Below are 25610 nucleotides of genomic sequence, written 5' to 3' on the forward strand. Positions count from 1 at the left end.
CACAAACACAGGAATGAAACAGGTTTCAGCAAAGGAGGCCAGACTTCACTAAATAAGTCAGAGGATAGAAAAGGGAACTAAGCGGTCAGCACAAAAGACTCCCCACACCGACTCACGGTGTGGAGGTGCCACTCAGCACCCCAGAGCTTCCAGCTAGCAAGGGAATATCATGATAGCAAGCTGGATTAGAAATTAGCAGTACTAAGAAATACATTCAGGAAGCAGTAGCAACAAATGAACTAGCAAAGACTTAGCTTCTGCTGGAGTAGACAGGTCCTCAGAGAAGTCCAAGAGAGATCTGAACCAATACTGAAACATTGACAGCTGGCATCAAGTAACGATCTGAGTGGAGTTAAATAGGGAAGCCAGCAATCAATAAACGAGAGCAGCTGACAAAGCCAAACTCAGTGACCAGCAGTTCCGCTCAAAGCCACCAGAGGGAGTCCAAGAGCAGAACTAACCAAAGTACCATTCATGACCACAGGAGGGAGTCCAAGAACGGAATTCACAACAGGGCTCCCTGCGGGCTTCCCTGAGACCCCCGGAGCAACGCGATGTGATCGCGTTGCTGCGAGGGTCTCTTACCTCCTATCCCTGCAGGCCCCGGATCCAAAATGGCCACGGGGCTGCATCCGGATTCTGCAGGGATTACTTCCGGGTGCAGACCAGGCTCTGGTAAGCCTGTAGCACTGGAACTCAGATCGGTGATCTGACAGAGTGCTGTGCAAACTGTCAGATCAGCCATCTGTGATGTCCCCCCCTGGGACAAAGTAAAAAAAACAATTTCCACATGTGTAAAAAAAAAAAGAAAAAAAAAATCCTAAATAAAGAAAAAAAAAAAATATTATTCCCATAAATACATTTCTTTATCTAAATAAAAAAAATCAAACAATTAAAGTACACATATTTAGTATCGCCGCGTCCGTAACGACCCCACCTATAAAACTATAACACTAGTTAACCCCTTCAGTGGACACCGTAAAAAAAAAAAAAAAAAAGAGTCAAAAAACAACGCTTTATTCTCATACCACCAAACAAAAAGTGGAATAACACGCGATCAAAAAGACGGAAATAAATAGCCATGGTACCGCTGAAAATGTCATCTTGTCCCGCAAAAAACAAGCTGCCATATAGCATCATCAGCGAAAAAATAAAAAGTTATAGTCCTCAGGATAAAGCGATGCCAAAATAATTATTTTTTCTATAAAATAGTTTTTATCGTATAAAAGCGCCAAAACACAAAAAAATGATATAAATGAGGTATCGCTGTAATCGTACTGACCCGAAGAATAAAACTGCTTTATCAATTTTACCAAACGCGGAACGGTATAAACGCCTCCCCCAAAAGAAATTCATGAATAGCTGGTTTTTGGTTATTCTGCCTCACAAAAATCGGAATAAAAAGCGATCAAAAAATCTCCCGTGCCTGAACATGTTACCAATAAAAACGTCAACTCGTCTGGCAAAAAACAAGACCTCACATGACTCTGTGGACTCAAATATGGAAAAATTATAGCTCTCAAAATGTGGTAACGCAAAAAATATTTTTTGCAATAAAAAGCGTCTTTCAGTGTGTGACGGCTGCCAATCATAAAAATCCGCTAAAAAACCCACTATAAAAGTAAATCAATCCCCCCTTCATCACCCCCTTAGTTAGGGAAAAATTAAAAAATTTAAAAAATTTGATTTATTTCCATTATCCCATTAGGGCTAGGGTTAGGGCTAGGGTTAGGGCTAGGGTTAGGGCTAGGGTTAGGGTTGGGGCTAGGTTTAGGGCTAGGGTTAGGGCTAGGGTTAGGGCTAGGGCTAGGGTTAGGGGTGGGGCTAGGGTTGGGGCTAGGGTTAAGGCTACAATTAGGGTTGGGGCTAAAGTTAGGTTTAGGGTTGGGGCTAAAGTTAGGGTTAGGGTTTGGATTACATTTACGGTTGAGAATAGGGTTGGGATTAGGGTTAGGGGTGTGTCTGGGTTAGAGGTGTGGTTAGGGTTACCATTGGGATTAGGGTTAGGGGTGTGTTTGGATTAGGGTTTCAGTTATAATTGGGGGGTTTCCACTGTTTAGGCACATTAGGGGCTCTCCAAACGCGACATGGCGTCCGATCTCAATTCCAGCCAATTCTGCGTTGAAAAAGTAAAACAGTGCTCCTTCCCTTCCGAGCTCTCCCATGCACTCAAACAGGGGTTTACCCCAACATATAGGGTATCAGCGTACTCGGAACACATTGGAGAACAAGGTTTGGGGTCCAATTTCTCCTGTTACCCTTGGGAAAATACAAAACTGGGGGCTAAAAATAATTTTAGTGGAAAAAATTTTTTTTTTATTTTCACGGCTCTGCGTTATAAACTGTAGTGAAACACTTGGGGGTTCAAAGCTCTCACAACACATCTAGATGAGTTCCTTAGGGGGTCTACTTTCCAAAATGGTGTCACTTGTGGGGGGTTTCTACTGTTTAGGTACATTATGGGCTCTGCAAATGCAATGTGACACCTGCAGGCCATTCCATCTAAGTCTGCATTCCAAATGGCGCTCCTTCCCTTCCGAGCCCTCCCATGCGCCCAAACAGTGGTTCCCCCCACATATGGGGTATCAGCGTACTCAAGACAAATTGGACAACAACTTTTGGGGTCCAATTTCTCCTGTTACCCTCGGGAAAATACAAAACTGGGGGCTAAAAGATAATTTTTGTGAAAAAATATGATTTTTTATTTTTACGGCTCTGCATTATAAACTTCTGTGAAGCACTTGGTGGGTCAAAGTGCTCACCACACCTCTAGATAAGTTCCTTAGGGGGTCTACTTTCCAAAATAGTGTCACTTGTGGGGGGTTTCAATGTTTAGGCACATCAGGGGCTCTCCAAACGCAACATGGCGTCCCATCTCAATTCCAGTCAATTTTGCATTGAAAAGTCAAATGGCGCTCCTTCGCTTCCGAGCTCTGTCATGCGCCCAAACAGTGGTTTACCCCCACATATGGGGTATCAGCGTACTCAGGATAAATTGTACAACATCTTTTGGGGTCCATTTTCTCCTGTTACCCTTGGTAAAATAAAACAAATTGGAGCTGAAGTAAATTTTTGTGTGAAAAAAAGTTAAATGTTCATTTTTATTTAAACATTCCAAAAATTCCTGTGAAACACCTGAAGGGTTAATAAACTTCTTGAATGTGGTTTTGAGCACCTTGAGGGGTGCAGTTTTTAGAATGGTGTCACACTTGGGTATTTTTTATCATATAGACCCCTCAAAATGACTTCAAATGAGATGTGGTCCCTAAAAAAAATGGTGTTGTAAAAATGAGAAATTGCTGGTCAACTTTTAACCCTTATAACTCCCTAACAAAAAAAAATGTTGGTTCCAAAATTGTGCTGATGTAAAGTAGACATGTGGGAAATGTTACTTATTAAGTATTTTGTGTGACATATCTCTTTGATTTAATTGCATAAAAATTCAAAGTTGGAAAATTGCGAAATTTTCAAAATTTTCAATTTTTTTAACAAATAAACGCAGGTAATATCAAAGAAATTTTACCACTATCATGAAGTACAATATGTCACGAGAAAACAGTGTCAGAATCACCAGGATCCGTTGAAGCGTTCCAGAGTTATAACCTCATAAAGGGACATAGGTCAGAATTGTAAAAATTGGCCCGGTCATTAACGTGCAAACCACCCTTGGGGGTGAAGGGGTTAAAAGAGATGATCTGCAAAGAGGAGTGGACCAAAATTCCTCCTGACATGTGTGCAAACCTCATAATCAACTACAAAAAATGTCTGACTGCTGTGCTTGCCAAAAAGGGTTTTACCACCAAGTATTAAGTCTTGGTTGCCAGAGGGATCAAATACTTATTTCTCACTGCAAAATGCAAATAAATGTATATAATTTATAAAATGTGATTTTCTGGATCTTATTTTTGATATTCTATCTCTCAACGATTAAATTAACCTATCCTTAAAATTATAGACTGTTCATTAGTGTTGAGCGATACCGTCCGATACTTGAAAGTATCGGTATCGGAAAGTATCGGCCGATACCGGCAAAGTATCGGATCCAATCCGATACCGATACCCGATACCAATACAAGTCAATGGGACTCAAGTATCGGACGGTATCCCTGATGGTTCCCAGGGTCTGAAAGAGAGGAAACTCTCCTTCAGGCCCTGGGATCCATATTAATGTGTAAAAGAAAGAATTAAAATAAAAAATATTGCTATACTCACCTCTCCGACGCAGCCTGGACCTCAGCGAGGGAACCGGCAGCGTTGTTTGCTTAAAATTCGCGCGTTTACTTCCTTACGTGAAGTCCCGGCTTGTGATTGGTCGCGTGCCGCCCATGTGGCCGCGACGCGACCAATCACAGCAAGCCGTGACGTAATTTTAGGTCCTTCAGGATTTTAAAATTACGTTCTGGCTTGTGATTGGTCGCGTCACGGTCACATGGGCGACGCGACCAATCACAAGCCGTGACGTCACGGGAGGCAGGACAAGCGCGCATTTTAAAATGCGCGCGTGTCCAGCCTCCCGTGACGTCACGGCTTGTGATTGGTCGCGTCGCCCATGTGACCGCGACGCGACCAATCACAAGCCAGAACGTAATTTTAAAATCCTGAAGGACCTAAAATTACGTCACGGCTTGCTGTGATTGGTCGCGTCGCGGCCACATGGGCGGCACGCGACCAATCACAAGCCGGGACTTCACGTAAGGAAGTAAACGCGCGAATTTTAAGCAAACAACGCTGCCGGTTCCCTCGCTGAGGTCCAGGCTGCGTCGGAGAGGTGAGTATAGCAATATTTTTTATTTTAATTCTCTCTTTTACACATTATTACATTAATGTTGTTTCGATACCGATACCACAAAAGTATCGGATCTCGGTATCGGAATTCCGATACCCGCAAGTATCGGTCGATACCCGATACTTGCGGTATCGGAATGCTCATCACTACTGTTCATGTCTTTGTCAGTGGGCAAACTTACAAAATCAGCAAGGGATCAAATAGTTATTTCCCCCACTGTATACTTTAATTGGTAGTGTGCATATAGGGATAAATTGAAATTTGTATCAAAGATGATCAAGATATAGTAACAGTACCCATTAATATTATATGAATTATGAAATGCATATAATGATACAGTTAGACTAATCAATTTTTCTGAGAACAGAAAAGAAAAAAATGTATATAAATATTATTGTTGTAGATATACACATATTAGCAATGCCTAATATTGAAATTAAATTAACTAAAAATGACCAGATTTTACTGAAGTATGAGGATTCTGGGTTCATGATTGAAAGTTTCCTTTTTTGTCCTCCTCTCAAGGCCGGTATCATCACCCAGCCCAGCCGGGCCCTGGACGGACAGGGCCCATTCGCCGTCATGGACACCAGCACACTATGGGGCTCATGAGTCGGAGGAGCCGGGCACCCCCCTCAAATATTCACCTCACGTCGCTCCCTGCTGCTCAATTCTTTTAAGTGTCTTCTGACTCTCTGGGACATCTTATGGCATAGGGCACAGTAAAGTCACTACAGCGTGCCCTCTGCCAAGCAGCGCAAAGGGCCAGAAGACGCAGGGTCAGGAGACCGCAGCTGAGGGGAGCAAGGAGAGGTGAATATATAATTATTTATTTTTTTGTGTGTGGAGCAATAAATGGGGCCCATTATACTGTACTAGATTGTGGCCCGATTCTAACGCATCGGGTATTCTAGAATATGCATGTCCCCGTAGTATATGGACTCGTGCTGCGCCAGCTCTCTGGAATGCACTTCCCCAGACGATCAGACTGATACCTAGCCCCGACTTATTCAAGCGCGCTCTAAAAACCCATCTCTTCAAACAAGCCTACCACATCAACTACTCAGTAAACTAACTTTGCCCTGCTCCCTCCTTCCAAATATTATTCTGAATCTGCACTCTACTATTCATCTGTCTCCACACCCTCCATGCACACGATAACTGCACTTGATACTTGACTATTGCACTTAACCACACGGTCTGATGACCGGATCATGCAGCTTTATATGAAAATCCCTATGTATTATAATTGCCAGACCTGAAATAACAAGCACTTTTCACCTATTGTGTCCCCCCATTTCCTTGTAGATTGTAAGCTCGCGAGCAGGGACCTCACCCCTAATGTCACTGTTTAAATTGTCTTAACTTGTATTGAATTTGTCTGTATATGTCCCCGCTTAATTGTAAAGTGCTGCGGAATATGTTGGCGCTATATAAATAAAAATTATTATTATTATTATTATTATTATGGACAATGATGATTCCAGAATTCGCGGCAGACTGTGCCCGTCGCTGATTGGTCAAGGCAACCTTTATGACATCATCGTCGCCATGGCAACCATTATGACATCTACGTCGATACTGTGCCCATCGCTGATTGGTCGAGGCCTGGCGGCCTCGACCAATCAGAGACGCGGGATTTCCATTATGACATCCACTTCGATACTGTGCCCGTCGCTGATTGGTCGAGGCCTGGCGGCCTCAACCAATCAGACGTGGGATTTCCAGGACAGACAGACAGACAGAAAAACCCTTAGACAATTATATATACTATATAGGGCTCGTTATTCTGTATGGTTAACTATGTGGTGCCCATTATACTTTGTATGGAGCAATATATGGGGCCCATAATACTGTATAGTGCAATATATGGGGCCCATTATACTGTAGGGAGCACTATGTGGTGGCCATTATGCTGTATGGAGCAATATATGGAGCCCATTATATTGTATAGTGCCATATATGGGGCCCATTATACTGTATGGAGCAATATATTGGGCTCATTATACTGTATGTAGCAATATATGGGGCCTTTATATACTACTAGATTGTGGCCCGATTCTAACGCATCGGGTATTCTAGAATATGCATGTCCCCGTAGTATATGGACAATGATGATTCCAGAATTCGCGGCAGACTGTGCCCGTCGCTGATTGGTCGAGGCAACCTTTATGACATCATTGTCGCCATGGCAACCATTATGACATCTACGTCGATACTGTGCCCGTCGCTGATTGGTCGAGGCCTGGCAGCCTCGACCAATCAGAGACGCGGGATTTCCAGGACAGACAGCATCGGGTATTCTAGAATATGCATGTCCCCGTAGTATATGGACAATGATGATTCCAGAATTCGCGGCAGACTGTGCCCGTCGCTGATTGGTTGAGGCAACCTTTATGACATCATCGTCGCCATGGCAACCATTATGACATCTATGTCGATACTGTGCCCGTCGCTGATTGGTCGAGGCGAATTCTCGGCAGACTGTGCCCGTCGCTGATTGGTCGAGGCAACCTTTATGACATCATCGTCGCCATGCTGTGCCCGTCGCTAGATTGTGGCCCGATTCTAACGCATCGGGTATTCTAGAATATGCATGTCCCCGTAGTATATGGACAATGATGATTCCAGAATTCGCGGCAGACTGTGCCCGTCGCTGATTGGTCGAGGCAACCTTTATGACATCATCGTCGCCATGGCAACCATTATGACATCTACGTCAATACTGTGCCCGTCGCTGATTGGTCGAGGCCCAGGCGGCCTCGACCAATCAGAGACGCGGAATTTCCAGGACAGACAGACAGACAGACAGAAAAACCCTTAGACAATTATATATATAGATAGGGAGGAACCTGGTAGGTGATACCTGCTGCCCAAACCTTGGCTGTATGATCACAGCCATGTATGTTTGTCTCTGAAACGCTGCGGTATTGGTAGCAGTAGAATGGTAGAATGCCTAGTAGTGTTGCTCTATAGGGCAGGGGTGTCTTTCCCACGACCTGCATGCGACCCGGTGTAGTCTCAGTGTACCCTATGTGATGTATGCAGCACAGTCCCAATGTATCAGATGTGATGTATACCTCAGCCTAAGTGTAGCATTTTATTCTACATTTTCTATATTAGTAATTATAATCTTGGAACTTGCTCGACGACTGACTCCTGCAGTGGCAGAAATCAGAAAAATGATACAATTTTTTGCTCATCATCTTTCATTAGTTTTTGTGTATTTAATGTGTGGCACAAGACAACTGGTCTTTTGATGGGGATCATAGACTCCAAAAGGTTGGACACCCCTGCTACAGAGGGTAATGATGGGCTGCAGAGGAGAGGGGTAAATATGTTTATCCAGCAAATCTGAGGTTTTTAAGAAAAATCATCATGGCAATCTAATCTGATGGGAGAAAAAAAGGGATGAGATTGAGTACAATTAGAGAAGACCTGAGAGTAATTGGATGTAACTTTACAGTATTAACCTATATGGTCTGCAATATTGAACTGGTATCTATCTACCTCTATATGGTCACTGTGTTTATTTGTTGCTGTTTGTCAGTAACATTATGGTATTATTGAGACACTGTGTGGTGGTAATTCTAGGTCATGATGTGGCGATATTATTTGATTTTTGTATTGTAGTATTTCATGGTAACTCTCTGTAATTTTTCATACTCTATGTATAGTATAATAGTGTATTTTTTATAGAACAAATTATTTCCAGTGGACCTCAAAGAAGCAGGGGTCAATATACCCCATCATTCCCCAGCTTCGTCCACGTTATTGCAGTTAGACAAAATAGCGGGAGAATGCCAAAAGTCACAATTTTTTGCGCAGCTGCGTATCGCTCAAAAATTGTTTGGCTTTTCAAAGCTTTTTACAGTAGCTTTCTAGCATAAAAGCTTGGACCCATCAGAGCTATAATTGCCCAAAATGTTGGTTAACATAATGAAGCATTTTTGTTCTATTAAATTAGTTAAAATAATGTTGTAATTTACATCAAAAAGCTATCTCAAATAACTTGCACCATAAGTGTTTTAGACACTTTCTGAGCTTTTTACAACAAGGAGGTGTGGCCTTGCTTTTAAGGGTATGGCTTATTGTAAAAGAAGTGTAGCCTAAAAAATGACACCGTGCGCCAAAGTTTTAGCCCAAATTTCTGGCATAAAGTCAACTAATAGGTGGTGTAAACTTAGACTAGACAATCTTAAAATATGCCAGATCTATCAACCTGCAAGGACTAGTGTAAGAAGAGAAACAGGGCTGGGGGTGCCTTTCTTGTGCTGGGTCCAGAACTGTTGGGGCTGTCTCCTCTGTTGTCCGGGGGAAAGTTTAGGCAAACGGACCAATCTCTGCATGGGCTGACAGGGGGCATGGCTAATTGTGACCGGGGGCAGCACAGCATGCGGGAACAGACAGAGTTGGCGGGAAGGCACAGCATGAGGCTGAGGAGAGTGAAAGGAGTGGTATCTGGGGGGGGCAGACGGGCATGTGCCCTGGCACAGCAGGCAAGTGGGTGCAGTAGGGCTGCCTAATGCATTTTACCACTCCCCTGGACTGGGAGTCGACCGTTCTCTGAGCCAACTGTCAAGCTGACAGCCAGCTCACAGAATGTGCAGCATGCTGCTTCCCAGTGAACATTTGTACTTGCGTCTTTCAGACCGCCGGGTCAGAGGTACATCAGCAGCATGATCAGGTCAGGTGATTACACTACTGTCGTCATTCGCCGATGCGCAGAAGTGCGAAGAACATTGGTGGTAAGTGATCCAGACCACTGGAGCTGAAGACACCTGAAGATTAAATGTAACAGGGGGGAGATTTAGGGTGAAGGAGATTTACTGTGGTGGGGGAAGATTTAATGTGGTCGGGGGATTTATTGTGTGTGTGGGAAGATTTACTGTGTGTGGCGGAGATTTACTGTGTGTGGGAGACGTACTGTGGTGGGGGAGATTTAATGTGTGCGGTGGCATGGGAGCATGTATGAGGAAACAATATGGGGGATGGGTGTACAGTATGATGAGTGGGGGATGGGTGGGACACAGTATGGTGAGTGGATGCTCCCTCTTCGACCACAGTATGAGGAGCGAGGGGAAAATGTGTGCAGACACAGTGTGGGGAGCAAGGGTAATGGAATAGGTGCAGACACAGTATGGGGAGTCGGGGGATGTGTGAGGTGGCAATATGGAGAATGAGAAGGTAAATATATGAGGAGGGAGCAGGAAACATGTGAGGAGATTATTGAGGGAAATTATGAAAGGAGACAGTATGGGGGAGAAAAGTGTGAGTGGGCACAGAATGAAGATTGAGTAGTGTGGGAGGGGGTAGCATGGGGACAGTATAAGGGCACAGCCAGGAAGGGATAGTAAGCCAGGAAGGGATAGTAAGCCAAGGAGGGGGAGTGTGATGAGGGGGCACAGTTTAGAGACTGGGCCCTATAGGGGGAGCACAGTGTGAGAGGACATTGTGAAGAGGGGGCCCAGTATGGAAAGGAGAGGGCAGTTCAAAGGGTATGTACCATAAGAGGGACAGTAGTGTGTGGGTCATATTTTGTGCAGGGAATATAGTGAGCGGCAATTATTTATTCAGCTATCAGCTCAGTGTAGGGCAGATATTTTTGTTCAGCAGCATTATAATTACACTGCTATATCTAAGGGCATCGTGTGGAGATGTGCTGCAGAAGCCTGGAGAATATGGAAGTCTGTAGAGACGAGCTGTGGATGTGAACAGTCATCATGGCATCTGGACACGATGAAGAAGAAAAGAAAGAGAACAACTCCAGAGACAATGTCATCTAAAAGGTACTTGGATGTAAATGTTTTTTTTGTGATACTGACTAATTCTCATATTTGCATTTATGTAAGGAGCATTAAAGGGGTTGTAAAAATTTGTGATGAGTCTGCAATCATTCTATGTGCTTTGACAAAGAACAGTTGCATCTATTTGAAACGCATCGCTTTCTGCATTTCTGCTTTGTATCAGAATGATATTATTTAGCTTATGATGGAATAAAGCTTTAGGGAATTTTACCAGGAGCTAGAAATATTTTTTTTCTATTTTTTCTCATTGTCACACAAATATTCGGATCGTGATTTCCCTGCACACTGGACTATGACAATTGGTGAGCTAGCATTATTTTTTCTACTTATTCTATGTGACTCCAGACTTCTGGATTCTCAGTGTGCACTGCACACTGTCAGGATTCTCTGGTGCCGGCGATTTGCATACATGTGGTCACGTGCCGACTAGACATGCCTGGCCTCACTCAATGAAAATGAATTGAGTGAGGATGGACAAGTCTAGTCGGAATGTGGCCAGAAGTATACAAATTGCACACTTGTGCCAGGGAGAATCCTAAAAGTGTGCGGTGTATGTGCTGTGAGAATTCAGAAGCCTGCTGTCACCTAGACTTTCATCTCAAACCTGGATGCACCCTTTAATTATAAAATGAACCCCTGTATCATTCCAATCCTAGCAGCATGTAATATACTCACTGTCAGGATTCAGCTCTGCTTGCTCATTCCAGCAGTCATCACATGGACACTTCATTGATATACGATTTTCAGTCTTACAGTCAGGTGACATCTAGCTTCTCTTCCTGCTTCTCTCAGTTTTTCACTGAACATTGAAAGAATTAGGACGAGCAGCTCATCGGCACGTGACTAAGGCCGGGATCACACATGCGAGAAATATGTCGAAGTCACGCATGGTAATACCCGGCACTGCCGCCGTCTGTCTGGAGTGGAGCGTGCGACTCCATGTATTGCTATGTGGCCGTACTCTCTCCTCCTGAGTGACGGCGGCAGTGCCGGGTATTACCATGCGAGACTCGGACGTATTTCTCGCATGTGTGATCCCGGCCTAAGTGTGCAAATCGCATATGTGCTTGGGCGGGGGCGCCAAACTGAATTCTTGCCCCGAGTGCTACAAAAACTAGATACACATCTGGGGGATAACTGATTTAGAAGAGGTTGACTGTGAAAAGGATCACCCTTTAAAGTCTAAGTTTGATCTAAGTTTGGTTGCTCTAAGAATTAAACAGCGTTTATATACTTGCCTAACTATGTGCTGCACTGACTCTGAATCAGGCATAGCTGTGTTTGCTTGCTATGGGCCACAGGTCCAAGCCCCGTTGGATTTAAACCGGAGAACTAGCAAACTTACTCATTAATATCTTGATAGGTAAACTGTTAAAGGATGTTGAAATACCAAGATGCATATGCCAAAATACTATTTGAAAGCTTTTCATAAGCAGTTTAGATGATCACATTTCAGAAAGAGCACCTCGCTTGGTCAAATATCTGTGTCTGGTATTGCATCTTAGGGTACCGTCTCACAATGGCACTTTGGTCGCTACGACGGCACGACCTGTGATGTTCCAGCGATATACTTACGATCTCGCTGTGTCTGACACGCTACTGCGATCAGGGACCCCGCTGAGAATCGTACGTCGTAGCAGATCGTTTGGAACTTTCTTTCGTCGCTGGATCACCCGCTGTCATCGCTGGATCGGCGTGTGTGACGCCGATCCAGCGATGTGTTCGCTTGTAACCAGGGTAAATGCAGCGCCCCAGAGTCCTGGTCGTTGCAGTACTGTGGCTCCGCCACTATGGGGAGCCATGGTGCGTTCGATGGCACTGAAGGAGTTCATCTGATCAGGTATCACAGACACCAATATATTTCACAGCTGGGCCTCCGGGGGGAGCTAAGGGTGCTATTCATTAGGCCACTCCCCACCATAGTGGGTAAACTGGGGGTCAGGCAGGAAGTTAGATCAGAAAGCTGACTGGGTTGGAACCAGGCAACACCTTGTGGCAGAGGGTGTTGTGGGGGAAGATACAGTAGGGTCTCTGTCAGGGGTGGGATCCTGACAGAGGCTTGGCAACAAGAAAGAACGTTACGGGACCGTGCCAGCTCCGGGTAGCGGCAGTCCCCAAGAAAGGATTAGAAGCGAGATAGATTGTGCTGAGTGAGAAACGAGATCACGCAAAGGAGAAATACCAGCAGGAGTCGTGCTGTAAGACCGAAGCAACATCCTGCTGAGGCGCACTACCGGTGGCCGGAACGCCGAGGGAGTAGAATAATATTCAGCTTCAAGCAATACTCCAAACCGCGGCAGGACAGTCAGTTTAAGGCGGGCTGTCTAAACACATATCACCTATGCAGTCTTGGGAGGCAATTGCGGGAGAGGGGCGTCTCTAGGGTCCCGGAAGAACTCCAGGCCTACCCGACAAACGGGTGCCGTCCCAACCAGAACATCGGGGAAGGACGGAGGATTAGCAGAACATCATCTAATTCGAGTTGTGAGGGAACATCAGAAACAGACACAACAGTTGTGGGGTACTTTCCGTAAGCACAGCAGGGAAGGACTACAACACATAGCGCTAGTAGGAAGGCACCGATTTCCATCTGTGAAGAGAACTCTGGAGGTGCCATTGGACCGGCCGGACTTGCGCAGCCTGGTGAACCGTATTCTGGACTGAGGACTCAGAGATCTCCAGTAAAGAGGTAAAGAGACTGCAACCTGGTGTCCTCGTTATTTACCGCGACCTGCACCCCACAACTGCACCGTTTCAACACTACGTATTTACACCGGACGTCCCCCACTGACGGACAGGGCCACGGACCGGGTCTAGTCACCGTGACAACCCCAGAACCGAGACTCAGAGGCCCGGCTCCGGGTACCCCTCGGCCCTGCGGCGGTGTGGGGGCGCTCCAAACTTGGCGTCACGAACAGGATCTACTTAAGCCTGAAGAATCAGGTCATGTGTGCCTAGAGACTGTGATTTACTGTGCTTGGACTGTACTTTATTGCAAGGACTGTGCTGTGCCATTTGCCGCCAAAATCCGCCGCCATTGCAGCGCTGAGGAGAGCGCAGGAGAAGAAGAGGGGCGTGGAGTGGGCGTAGGCAAGCTGGAGAGCGCGAACAGCAATGGCCGCCCAGTCTAAGTATTTCTGCACCGTGAGGACGTGTCCGTCAGCAGCAGAGATCCGCCTCCTGATCCTCAATGGAGGGCGGAGACCGAGAAAACGACACCGCCCACGAAGGAGAGAGCGGGAAAAAGACCAGGAAGTGACCCACGTGGAGGACGCTATGGCCAGCAGCTCCGAACCCGACAGTGGGGTTGAAGTGGAAGTCTCCCCCGACTACCCGGATGAGCCCCGCAGCCCGTTCTCCGTGGACAACACTGAACTTCTGCGGGTCGAGATGGAGAGCCTGATCAACCAACTCCTCCAACTGAACGTGAAGGCCCAGGTTCCGCACCAGGCAGCGCCGGAAGAAGGTCCTCAGGCGTCGGACCCGTCACCGTCACCGGAGCCACCGCTGGGATCCTCGCAGACACCGCCGGAAGAACCCGCCGCGGAAGAGGAACCTGCATCGGCTGGTGAGTCCGCCGACCCCGTCCCGCTGGCCGAGGGCTTGCTAGTGGGTCCCGTAGCAGCACCACCTCTCCCGGGAACCCATAGACTCCAGCGCCTGCTACCATGGGAGGAAGCCACGGGCATGGAACATCGTATGCGAGCCCCAATCACCCCTACTCCCTTGCTGTGTGAGGTCCACGCGGAGCGCACGGTGTGCCGCTGGGTGAACCCCGGATCCAATCTTTTGGGGTTCCCCGGGGTGGAGACCCAGAAGGGGGAGATGGTATAGGCCCTAAGGTGGGAGGAATACCGGGTCCAGCTGGAACAACGGTGGAAGGAGGAGGAGAAAACACATCAGGCCGGGCGGGAGGCCCACCATCAAAAAGATTTGGCGGTCAAGGACCGGGCCCGCAAGGACCCCACCACTCACCAGGCCCCGCGCAGGCAGGGCATTGTAGTTGACTTCAAGCTCCGTGGAGGCTGGGGCTTCATTAAAGAGCCGGGACTATACGCAGAGATCTTTGTCAACCGCCGGGATGTCGAGTCTCATCTTCGAGAGGGCCACCCTGACCGGGACCTCTACCCGGGGGACAGCGTTACCTACACCAGGCACCTTGGTGAGAAGGGGTGGTTTGCTTTAAACGTGTACAAGAGGAAGCCGACGGAATCCCCGACCAGGGTGCCAGCAAAACCGTCCCCTGTGGCCAAGGTGCTGCCTTGTGGTTGGCCCACGACCACCACCCAGACCACCGTGGTCACTCCCGCTTGTACACTGGTGAAGACCACGACCTGCAGCATTACTACCACCACCGCTGTGGTGGCTAAGGAGGCGCTTCCCCAGGTGACCAGTGTTCCTGCTGTGCCAGAGCGGAATACGGTGGGTACGCAGACCCCCAGATGGGACAACACTCCCCCTTATGCAGTACCAGGTGGTGCGCAGTATCCTGCGGGATTGTCTCCACCGGTGCTGCCGCCTGCGTGGTTCCAATAAGAAAAACACTGCATCGTATGTATATAGTTACTGTTCCCTTATTTTGCTACTGAACCCGTCCAGGGTTAATTCTTTATGGATCCTTCTGTGGACTTGGGATCCCTATTGTTTTGCTTTTATTTGATTTTTCCAAGTTTTTGCACAAAGTTTATAGAACTGCTGAAATCATGAACTATGCATGATCCGAACTCCTTTGTATATAGTTTGCACCTTATTAAAGGTGCTCCCTACTGGTTTTACTCAAAGAGACTCTTTGCGAAGATACCACACCGGAGCCTTTGCTGAGTATGGACTGGTAGCTTGAGAAGACGCGCTACCTCACAGAGACTTGGCCCCTCTTAAAGGGGATGTTCATTTGTTGCACGTAATGGTGATATTGCTTTAAGGCCATTAGCAATAATGTTGATAAAGAAAAGTGATGATAATATTTACATGTAGAAGTTATATGTATGCAATTAGTTAGATGTAAAGGAATGCTGATAATGTTTTCTAAAAGAAGGGGGGGGATAGAAGGTAGACCCTGCGTTCCCCATCGAAAGTTAGTAATGTGTTACTAAGGACAGAACGTGAACCCGTAGGGGTTAGTGAGTGAGTCCTTATAGGAGCCAAGCAGAGCCGGCTCAGTGTTCTCAAATTGAAAGAAAAGTTATGTTCTATACTGTGTATAGTAGTGAAAAGGCAGTAGGCCCTGGATGAACGGGGCGGTCCTGTAACAGAAAGGAGAGGCAGTAGGTCTGGTGCCCATGGGACAGGCGGTCCTGCAGATCCAAAGTAGGAGAATGAAAAAGTTAAAATACCTTATAATGTGATTATAGGAGGGTCTTTAGTGGGTTTAGAGTGTGAATCCTTAAAGGCAATGTTAAATTATTGTTCAATAATTTTGCACTTAGTAGAATACCCGGTTGGGTAACAGGAGTTATTTATAGCCAGTAATTTATAATGTTAACCATGTTTGTAACGTTCAAGTGTCCTCACCTCCCATAAAGGGAAGCCTGTTCAAGTATACTTATTGTTTTTGCACTCAACAAAATTGTATGTCTTTTTGCTAACTTGTATTGTTGTTTTCTTTCCAGTCCCGGAGTACTGTGTTTAACCAGGGGGGAGTGCAGCGCCCCAGAGTCCTGGTCGTTGCAGTACTGTGGCTCCGCCACTATGGGGAGCCATGGTGCGTTCGATGGCACTGAAGGAGTTCATCTGATCAGGTATCACAGACACCAATACATTTCACAGCTGGGCCTCCGGGGGGAGCTAAGGGTGCTATTCATTAGGCCACTCCCCACCATAGTGGGTAAACTGGGGGTCAGGCAGGAAGTTAGATCAGAAAGCTGACTGGGTTGGAACCAGGCAACACCTTGTGGCAGAGGGTGTTGTGGGGGAAGATACAGTAGGGTCTCTGTCAGGGGTGGGATCCTGACAGAGGCTTGGCAACAAGAAAGAACGTTACGGGACCGTGCCAGCTCCGGGTAGCGGCAGTCCCCAAGAAAGGATTAGAAGCGAGATAGATTGTGCTGAGTGAGAAACGAGATCACGCAAAGGAGAAATACCAGCAGGAGTCGTGCTGTAAGACCGAAGCAACATCCTGCTGAGGCGCACTACCGGTGGCCGGAACGCCGAGGGAGTAGAATAATATTCAGCTTCAAGCAATACTCCAAACCGCGGCAGGACAGTCAGTTTAAGGCGGGCTGTCTAAACACATATCACCTATGCAGTCTTGGGAGGCAATTGCGGGAGAGGGGCGTCTCTAGGGTCCCGGAAGAACTCCAGGCCTACCCGACAAACGGGTGCCGTCCCAACCAGAACATCGGGGAAGGACGGAGGATTAGCAGAACATCATCTAATTCGAGTTGTGAGGGAACATCAGAAACAGACACAACAGTTGTGGGGTACTTTCCGTAAGCACAGCAGGGAAGGACTACAACACATAGCGCTAGTAGGAAGGCACCGATTTCCATCTGTGAAGAGAACTCTGGAGGTGCCATTGGACCGGCCGGACTTGCGCAGCCTGGTGAACCGTATTCTGGACTGAGGACTCAGAGATCTCCAGTAAAGAGGTAAAGAGACTGCAACCTGGTGTCCTCGTTATTTACCGCGACCTGCACCCCACAACTGCACCGTTTCAACACTACGTATTTACACCGGACGTCCCCCACTGACGGACAGGGCCACGGACCGGGTCTAGCCACCGTGACAACCCCAGAACCGAGACTCAGAGGCCCGGCTCCGGGTACCCCTCGGCCCTGCGGCGGTGTGGGGGCGCTCCATAAACATCGGGTTACTAAGCGCAGGGCCACGCTTAGTAACCCGATGTTTACCCTGGTTACCATTGTAAATGTAAAAAAAAAAAACACTACATACTCACATTCCGGTGTCTGTCACGTCCCTCGCCGTCAGCTTCCCGCACTGACTGTGAGCGCCGGCCGTAAAGTAAAAGCAGAGCACAGCGGTGACGTCACCGCTGTGCTGTGCTTTACGGCCGGCACTGACGCACTGGTTGTACATAAAAACATGATTATTGATCCATTCATTTCAATAAATGTGATAGACAAGATATACATTAATAATTATAATTTTGTCTCCATAGAGTTTTGGAAAGCAATAATACCACTTTCCCGGTCGGCAGCTATGTTCTTTCAAACGCTGGTTGGACAACTCATTCAATCTCTCAAGGCAAAGATCTGACTCCATTATTAGCAAATTGGCCTGACCACATTCCCAAGTCTCTGGCTCTTGGAACAATTGGAATGCCGGGGTGAGTATCCATTATAGGGTCTCATCAGCACAGAATGACTGTTCAAATCAAGTACAGGAGCTTAGCGAATCAAGGCGTGGCCAGACATTTATATACACCTTCCTACCTGCATGTTTTCTCTAAATCTCCCCCCCCCTCCTTGATTAACAGCTTTGGCTGCATAGATCCAGAAAAGGAAGGAGATAGATGGAAACCAAGCAGGTGGGAAGGAGTATATAAATGATTGACCCCACTGTGATGCACCATTAAGTATTTGGTTTGAATAGTCATTCTGTGCTGATACAGTCCCTTTAATCTAATCCATTCATCTCTAATATGGAGCCATTTATTAAGCAGGCAAAAATTTGTGTTGTAGTTGTTTTTTGTTCTGTATTTGATGTTGAATATACAGCTGTTAATGTATCGCCTGCTACTGTATCTAAGTTTTGACTTAATTCATACAGTGTATTCAGGTACTAAAAGGTAAAGATCGAATGTTCTCTTGGCTTACTAAGCTTGATCCCATTTTGCTCCTTAAATAGTGTAGACAACGAATAAAAGAAATATAAGTCAGGATAAAAGCTAATATGCCAGTAATGAATGCTAACAATTGAATAATTATTCTGTTTTACAGTTTAACAGCATATTTTGGCTTAAAAGAGATCTGCTTTGCTAAAAAAGGTGAAATTGTTTTGGTTAATGGAGCTGCTGGGGCTGTTGGATCATTAGTTGGGCAGATCGCAAAAATTATTGTGAGTACAATCACCATGAGGACAAAAAAAATGTTGCCTTCATATTTTTATTATTATTCTATTTCACATTAGTTTATATTATTTTTAGTAGCTTGAGGTAAAGACTAGCGTTTCTTAGTAGACTTTTTGCAGGCTTTGATATCCTCATTATTTTTCTATTACCCTCTGTGCACACCTAAGGGCCACCCTGGCACACAAACCAGAAAAGCCCATGAAAACTAACGACCCTTTAATTTCCCAGAAATATGTCTGTGTACAACTTCAGTTTTAGCAAGTTTTGTTTTGCTTTGTAAAGCCCCTCAATCCATCATTAACCGAAATATATATATACTGTATATTTACAATAGATCATAGTGAATATGAAAAAACTGGTGTTAAATGGACAGCAAGAGATTATCTATAAAGGATTCAATTGTTCCCTTAGGGTATGTGCACACGCTGCGGATTTTGCTGCGGATCCGCAGCGTTTCCGCAGCTGCGGGTCCGCAGCATTTTCCCATGTGTTTACAGTACAATGTAAACCTATGGGAAACGCAATCCGCAGTGCACATGCTGCGGAAAAAAACGCACGGAAACGCAGCAGTTTACAGAGTGCAGCATGTCAATTCTTTGTGCGGATTCCGCTGCGGTTTTACACCTGCTCCATAATAGAAAACCGCAGGTGTAAAACCACAGTGGAATCCACACAAAAACCGCAGTAAATCTGTGGTAAATCCGCAATAAATCCGCAGGAAAAAAGCAGTGCTTTTGCCCTGCGGATTTATCAAATCTGCTGCGGAAAAATTCACAGTGGACCTTTCTACGTGTGTACATACCCTTAAAGCAACTATTATATATAAAAAAAATGCCACACACTATCTTCTGATGCTAAAAGCCATCAGGTCCCAGTGTGGCTGTCCTTTACAACTGAAGAAGAGACCAGAAGTGATATCTATTGGATATCGTAACAACCAAGTAAAGGGGTTTATTAACAGCGCCGCAGTCCCGAGAACTTTTATTCATGTAAAAAAACAAACACAGATAGTTCTCCTCTTCTCCAGGTTCAGCAAAGGCTCTAACTAATTGCTCTGGTCTCTGTGTTTTAGCTGCAGTGATGTCACGACCATAGCACATGTCAATGCTGCAGCCAATCACTGAGCATGCTGGACATTTTATAACAGCAAGAATAACAGTACTTACATTGGACTTCCAAGAAAAACTCTATTAAAATATAACCTTTATTAGGTAAATGCCAAAATTGTTCATTCAAAACCAAACAAAAATGTAAATAAAGTGCACATGTAAAAAGTGAAAAAGTGTATGATACTAGAGCTATATACAGAAAGTGACAGAGGGGTTCTCAATTCCTAGTGTAAGCTAATACACCCCTTCCTATCTGCGGAGGTTGGCGCCCCCGCTCGTACGTCGTCTGTCCCTGGGCTACCTGATAATACTTTGGGAAAAGACAGAGATCAATGTTCCCTAGTTCATTATATAATACATGATACTGGTCCAGGGCCACCACCACCACCTTCGACCTCTTCACCACCTGGCTACTTCATTTCCTTTCTGCTGACATCCCCACTATCGCCATGGCTTCTATCTCTCACTTCCTCCTTTGGCCTTGCTCAATGGTCTTCCGCAGCCACTCACAAAGATGGCTACAAACTGAATCTCATCTTCACCCTGCTCTGTTCCCTATTTAACCTCTCTAACTAACTTCTCCCTCTTTGTGACCACATTCTACTTACATTTCCTTCCCTCTCCGCTCCAGGTGCACAATCCCACTCCACAAACTTGTACACCCTTGCAGAAATCTCAAATACCTCGACCAACTCTCACTTTCTGAATCCCTTCCATCTTCCTCTTAAAGACATGTTTCTTACACAATGCAGATGCTGCTGCTGATTTATATAACACCACAACAGCTGCAGCTCTCGATTGCCCTCCTCATACATACCAAAACTTGCACAATCAAAAGGTAACCCTGGCACACCAGCCTGACTAAAGAACTGAGGCGGGCTTCCAGGGTTGCTGAGCAGAAATGGAAAACATCTCACTCCAATGAGCACTTCATCGCATTCTGACAATCCCTCACTACTTTTAAGACCATGTTCAGTGCAGCAAAACAAAAATACTTCATATCTCTAATATCTTCCTCGACTCACAACCCTAAAAACGTTGTTCAACACTTTCAATTCTCTCATCTAGCACCTTCTCCCTCTTATCTCAGCTGAAGATTTTGCCTCATTCTTCAAGCAAATCAATAACATTGTAGAAAGCTTTAGCCTACAGCCCCTCCTCATAACTACTCAGCCACTCTCTTCCAAAACCAGCTTCTCCAACATTACAGAAGATCAACTTTCCTATTTACTCTCCAAATCACATCTTACCACCTTTGAACTTGACCCAATCTCCACCCTAACCCATCTCTTCAACCTGTCACTAACAACTGGTGTCTTCCCCTCAATCTTCAAACATGCCTTGATCACCCCCATCCTCAAAAAGCTCATCCTTGACAAAGCCTCTCTGTCTAGCTATTGCTTCATATCACTCCTCCCTTATGACTCAAAACTACTGGAAAAACACTTCCATTTTGAACTGTCCTCCCACCTCTCCTCTCCTCCTGCTCCCCCTTTGACTACTTACAATCTGGCTTCTGACCACATCATTCCACTGAAACTGTGACTAAAGTAACCAACGACCTACTAACTGCCAAATCCATGCTACTACACTACTCTGTTTTGGGTTGTCATTATGATTTAAAAAAAAGAGAAAACACACTAGTTTGACAGTAAATTGCTTCAACCAACCACTAACCATGAGTGGATAAAAAGTTTTGGTGTTATCATTTATATTCTCTGAAAAAAGCCAAGAAAGCAAAAATCCTGCTGGGGTATGTAAACTTTTGAGCACAACTGTATATAATATGCAGCACTCACACATTGGATATATATCATATGCAACACTCACACACTGGATATAATATGCAGCACTCACACACTGGATATACAGGGGTTGGACAAAATAATGGAAACACCTAACATTTTGGCATAATAATCTTCGAACATGTTATAAACATGCAAACCGTGACATATGGTAATGTTTTGTAGTTGATTATTTGTGTCATGTGATATGTGTATGTAAATTAACTGTTTGCTTTGCTGAATTGTAAGTACATTGATGAAAACCTGATACCAATGGCAGACCTCTCAGATTTTCAAAGAGGCCAAATTGATGGTGCTCGTATGGCAGGCGCTAGTGTAACAGAAAGTGCCCGAATGCTTGGCGTGTCAAGAGGTACTGTCTCCAAAGTAATGACTGCATTTGAAAGAGAAGGAAAAACGTCCGCAGCAAAGCACAGGTCCAGCCGAAAGTCGAAGTTGACTGGGAGAGACCGTTGGACTCTAAAGCGAATTGTGAGAGAGGATCGCAAGACCACGGCTCCGAAAATCACTGCTGAGTAGTGTTGAGCGATACCGTCCGATACTTGAAAGTATCGGTATCGGAAAGTATCGGCCGATACCGGCAAAGTATCGGATCCAATCCGATACCGATACCCGATACCAATACAAGTCAATGGGACTCATGTATCGGACGGTATTCCTGATGGTTCCCAGGGTCTGAAGGAGAGGAAACTCTCCTTCAGGCCCTGGGAACCATATTAATGTGTAAAAGAAAGAATTAAAATAAAAAATATTGCTATACTCACCTCTCCGACGCAGCCTGCACCTTACCGAGGGAAGCGGCAGCGTTCTTTGTTTAAAATTCGCGCTTTTCTTTCCTTTACGTGAAGTCCCGGCTTGTGATTGGTCGCATGCCGACCATGTGGCCGGGACGCAACCAATCACAGCAAGCCGTGACGTAATTTCAGGTCCTTCAGGATTTTAAAATTACGTTCCGGCGTTGTGATTGGTTGCGTCGCAGTCACATGGGCAACGCAACCAATCACAGCAAGCCGTGATGTAATTTCAGGTCCTTAAGGATTTTAAAATTATGTCCCGGCTTTGTGATTGGTTGCGTCGCAGTCACATGGGAGACGCAACCAATCACAAGCCGTGACGTCACGGGAGGCTGGACACGCGCGCATTTTAAAATGGGCGCGTGTCCAGCCTCCCGTGACGTCACGGCTTGTGATTGGTTGCGCCGCGGTCAACCAATCACAAGCCGGGAGGCTGGACACGCGCGCATTTTAAAATGGGCGCGTGTCCAGCCTCCCGTGACGTCCCGGCTTGTGATTGGTTGCGTCGCGGTCAACCAATCACAAGCCGGGAGGCTGGACACGCGCGCATTTTAAAATTTTAAAATGCGCGCGTGTCCAGCCTCCCGGCTTGTGATTGGTTGATCGCGACGCAACCAATCACAAGCCGGGACGTCACGGGAGGCTGGACACGCGCCCATTTTAAAATGCGTGCGTGTCCAGCCTCCCGTGACGTCACGGCTTATGATTGGTTGCGTCTCCCATGTGACTGCGACGCAACCAATCACAAAGCCGGGACGTAATTTTAAAATCCTTAAGGACCTGAAATTACGTCACGGCTTGCTGTGATTGGTTGCGTTGCCCATGTGACTGCGACGCAACCAATCACAACGCCGGAACGTAATTTTAAAATCCTGAAGGACCTGAAATTACGTCACGGCTTGCTGTGATTGGTTGCGTCCCGGCCACATGGTCGGCACGCGACCAATCACAAGCCGGGACTTCACGTAAAGGAAAGAAAAGCGCGAATTTTAAACAAAGAACGCTGCCGCTTCCCTCGGTAAGGTGCAGGCTGCGTCGGAGAGGTGAGTATAGCAATATTTTTTATTTTAATTCTTTCTTTTACACATTTTTACATTAATGTTGTTTCGATACCGATACCCGATACCACAAAAATATCGGATCTCGGTATCGGAATTCCGATACAGCAAGTATCGGCCGATACCCGATACTTGCAGTATCGGAATGCTCAACACTACTGCTGAGCTCAATGAACACCTACAGAACCCAGTTTCCATGACAAATGTTTCCAAGCATTTAAGTGGTGTAGAAACCTCCAGAATTGGTCCCTCGAGCAGTGGAAACATGTGATATTCTCAGACGAATCATCATTTACCCTATTTCTGACCTCCGGCCCAGTGTACGCTTGGAGACAGCTGAAAGAAGCATTCCATCCAGACTGCCTTCTCCCAACCATAAATCATGGCAGAGGTTCTGTGATGATCTGGGGTGCTATTAAATGGAGATCCGCTGGGCCAATGATATCCCTTCATGGAAGAATTAACAGCCGAGATTATTTAGGCATTTTGGGCAACCAAGTGCACCCAATGGTTCAAGCACTGTTCCCAGAGGGGAACGACATCTTTCAGGATGATAATGCACCAATTCATACAGCTAGAATCATTAAAGCATGGCGCGAGGAACATTCTAATGAAGTTGAGCATCTCATCTGGCCCCCACAATCCCCAGACCTCAACATTATTGAGCATTTATGGTCGATTTTAGAGATTCAAGTTAAACGTTGATTTCCGCCGCCATCGTCGCTCAAAGAACTGGAGGGTGTTTTAACTGCAGAATGGGCTAAAATTCCTGTGGAAACAATTCACACTTTGTATGAATCCATACCTCGGAGAATTGAGGCTATAATCGCCGCAAAAGGTGGACCTATACCAAATTAAACTAACTTTTGCTGATATTTCCAGGTGTTTCCATTATTTTGTCCAACCCCTGTATATCATATGCAACACTCACACACTGGATATATATCATATGCAGCACTTACACACGAAAAATACTGTAGAATACATATCGCTCACTATATGGACATATATCACATACGAAACTCACACATTGGATATATACCAAACACTGATATCACTAAGGGTATGTTTCCACTGTCAGTATTGGCAGCGCTTTGGAAGCAGAACATGTCCACTCTGTCTAAAGCGCTGACGACTTTTGTACGCACGGTGATTCCACATGTGTTCATTGAACTATGCGGAATCACCGCATCCTATACATTGGTCTGTGATATTTATCTTTCAGAGACGGAGCGTCTCCACAAGATAAATGACATGCTGCAGTCTACTGGCTAACACGGTACCAAGATATATTTCTTTCCTGTATCATGCTGCAGTCTAGAAAGACGCACCGCATGTGCGTATATGCAGGGAAGCTGCGGGTGTCCCTGCACACATAGTGGAGATGGAATTTCATAAAATCCCATCCACTATGCTATAACATCTCGCCGCTGCGGATTGGACACTGCAGCTGTATGCAGCGTCCAATCCGCAGCGTTTACTGACCGTGGAAATATACCCTAATTACATTAGACATATGATACACACATATCAAACATATAGACAGGCTATGGTTATCTGTGACTGACACTTGATTCCATCGGTAAGCTAAAGGACTACAAAACTGTGAACCTCTTTCCCATTAGGCTTTGCCCACAATCTCCACATTTTAGGTTGTTTACACCCTCACATCCTGATTCACTGCAGTCTAGCTGAGCTCCCCGACCCTTTAGGGCCCCTATGTCCCCAGTATGCCTACTCTACATGCTGCTGTCTGCATATGCAGTACCTGAGTACACTGATGGGCTTATAGTGAATGTGTTGAGCAAACATCTCCTCACTATCTTTAAGGAACTGTAAAAAACATTATGAGATTTACCAAATGCAGCCCACTGTGCAGTCGGGCAGTACAGCCCACTGAAAAATTGCCCAGCAGAGAGCCGGTTCGAATGCCACTTCAGGCCTGACCCTTCTGCATTTATACCTCCTCAACCCCTAAGAACAAATTTCTATGTGGTAGTACATTTCTTCAAAACAGATGTATTAATCATACACTGCTAAAAAACAAAGTGAACACTTAAACAACACAATGTAACTCCAACTGAATCACACATCTGTGAAATCAACCTGTCCAGTTATGAAGCAACACTGATTGTGAATCATCTTCTCCTGCTGTTGTCCAAATGGAACAGACAAGTAGAAATTTTAGGCAATTCACAAGATAACCCCTATAAAGAAGTGGT

The 25610-nt window shown here is 45.7% G+C and overlaps 1 protein-coding gene across 2 annotated transcripts in view; it reads left to right on the top strand.

Moving 5' to 3' along the window:
- LOC143777595 (prostaglandin reductase 1-like) overlaps positions 1-25610 on the top strand; it is a 117279-nt gene that overhangs the window by 55984 nt on the left and 35685 nt on the right. Inside the window, exons 1-3 of one of the 2 annotated variants that reach the window (XM_077267443.1) lie at positions 10467-10575; positions 17711-17878; positions 18492-18609. In XM_077267443.1, coding sequence (XP_077123558.1) covers positions 10526-10575; positions 17711-17878; positions 18492-18609 — 336 coding nt within the window. In that variant the 5' untranslated portion in view covers positions 10467-10525. Of the gene's footprint in view, positions 1-10466; positions 10576-17710; positions 17879-18491; positions 18610-25610 lie in introns of those variants that run through there. The other variant, XM_077267359.1, reaches the window with a different exon arrangement.

The sequence above is a fragment of the Ranitomeya variabilis genome, chromosome 1, assembly GCF_051348905.1.
Source record: "Ranitomeya variabilis isolate aRanVar5 chromosome 1, aRanVar5.hap1, whole genome shotgun sequence".
Classification (NCBI taxonomy): domain Eukaryota; kingdom Metazoa; phylum Chordata; class Amphibia; order Anura; family Dendrobatidae; genus Ranitomeya; species Ranitomeya variabilis.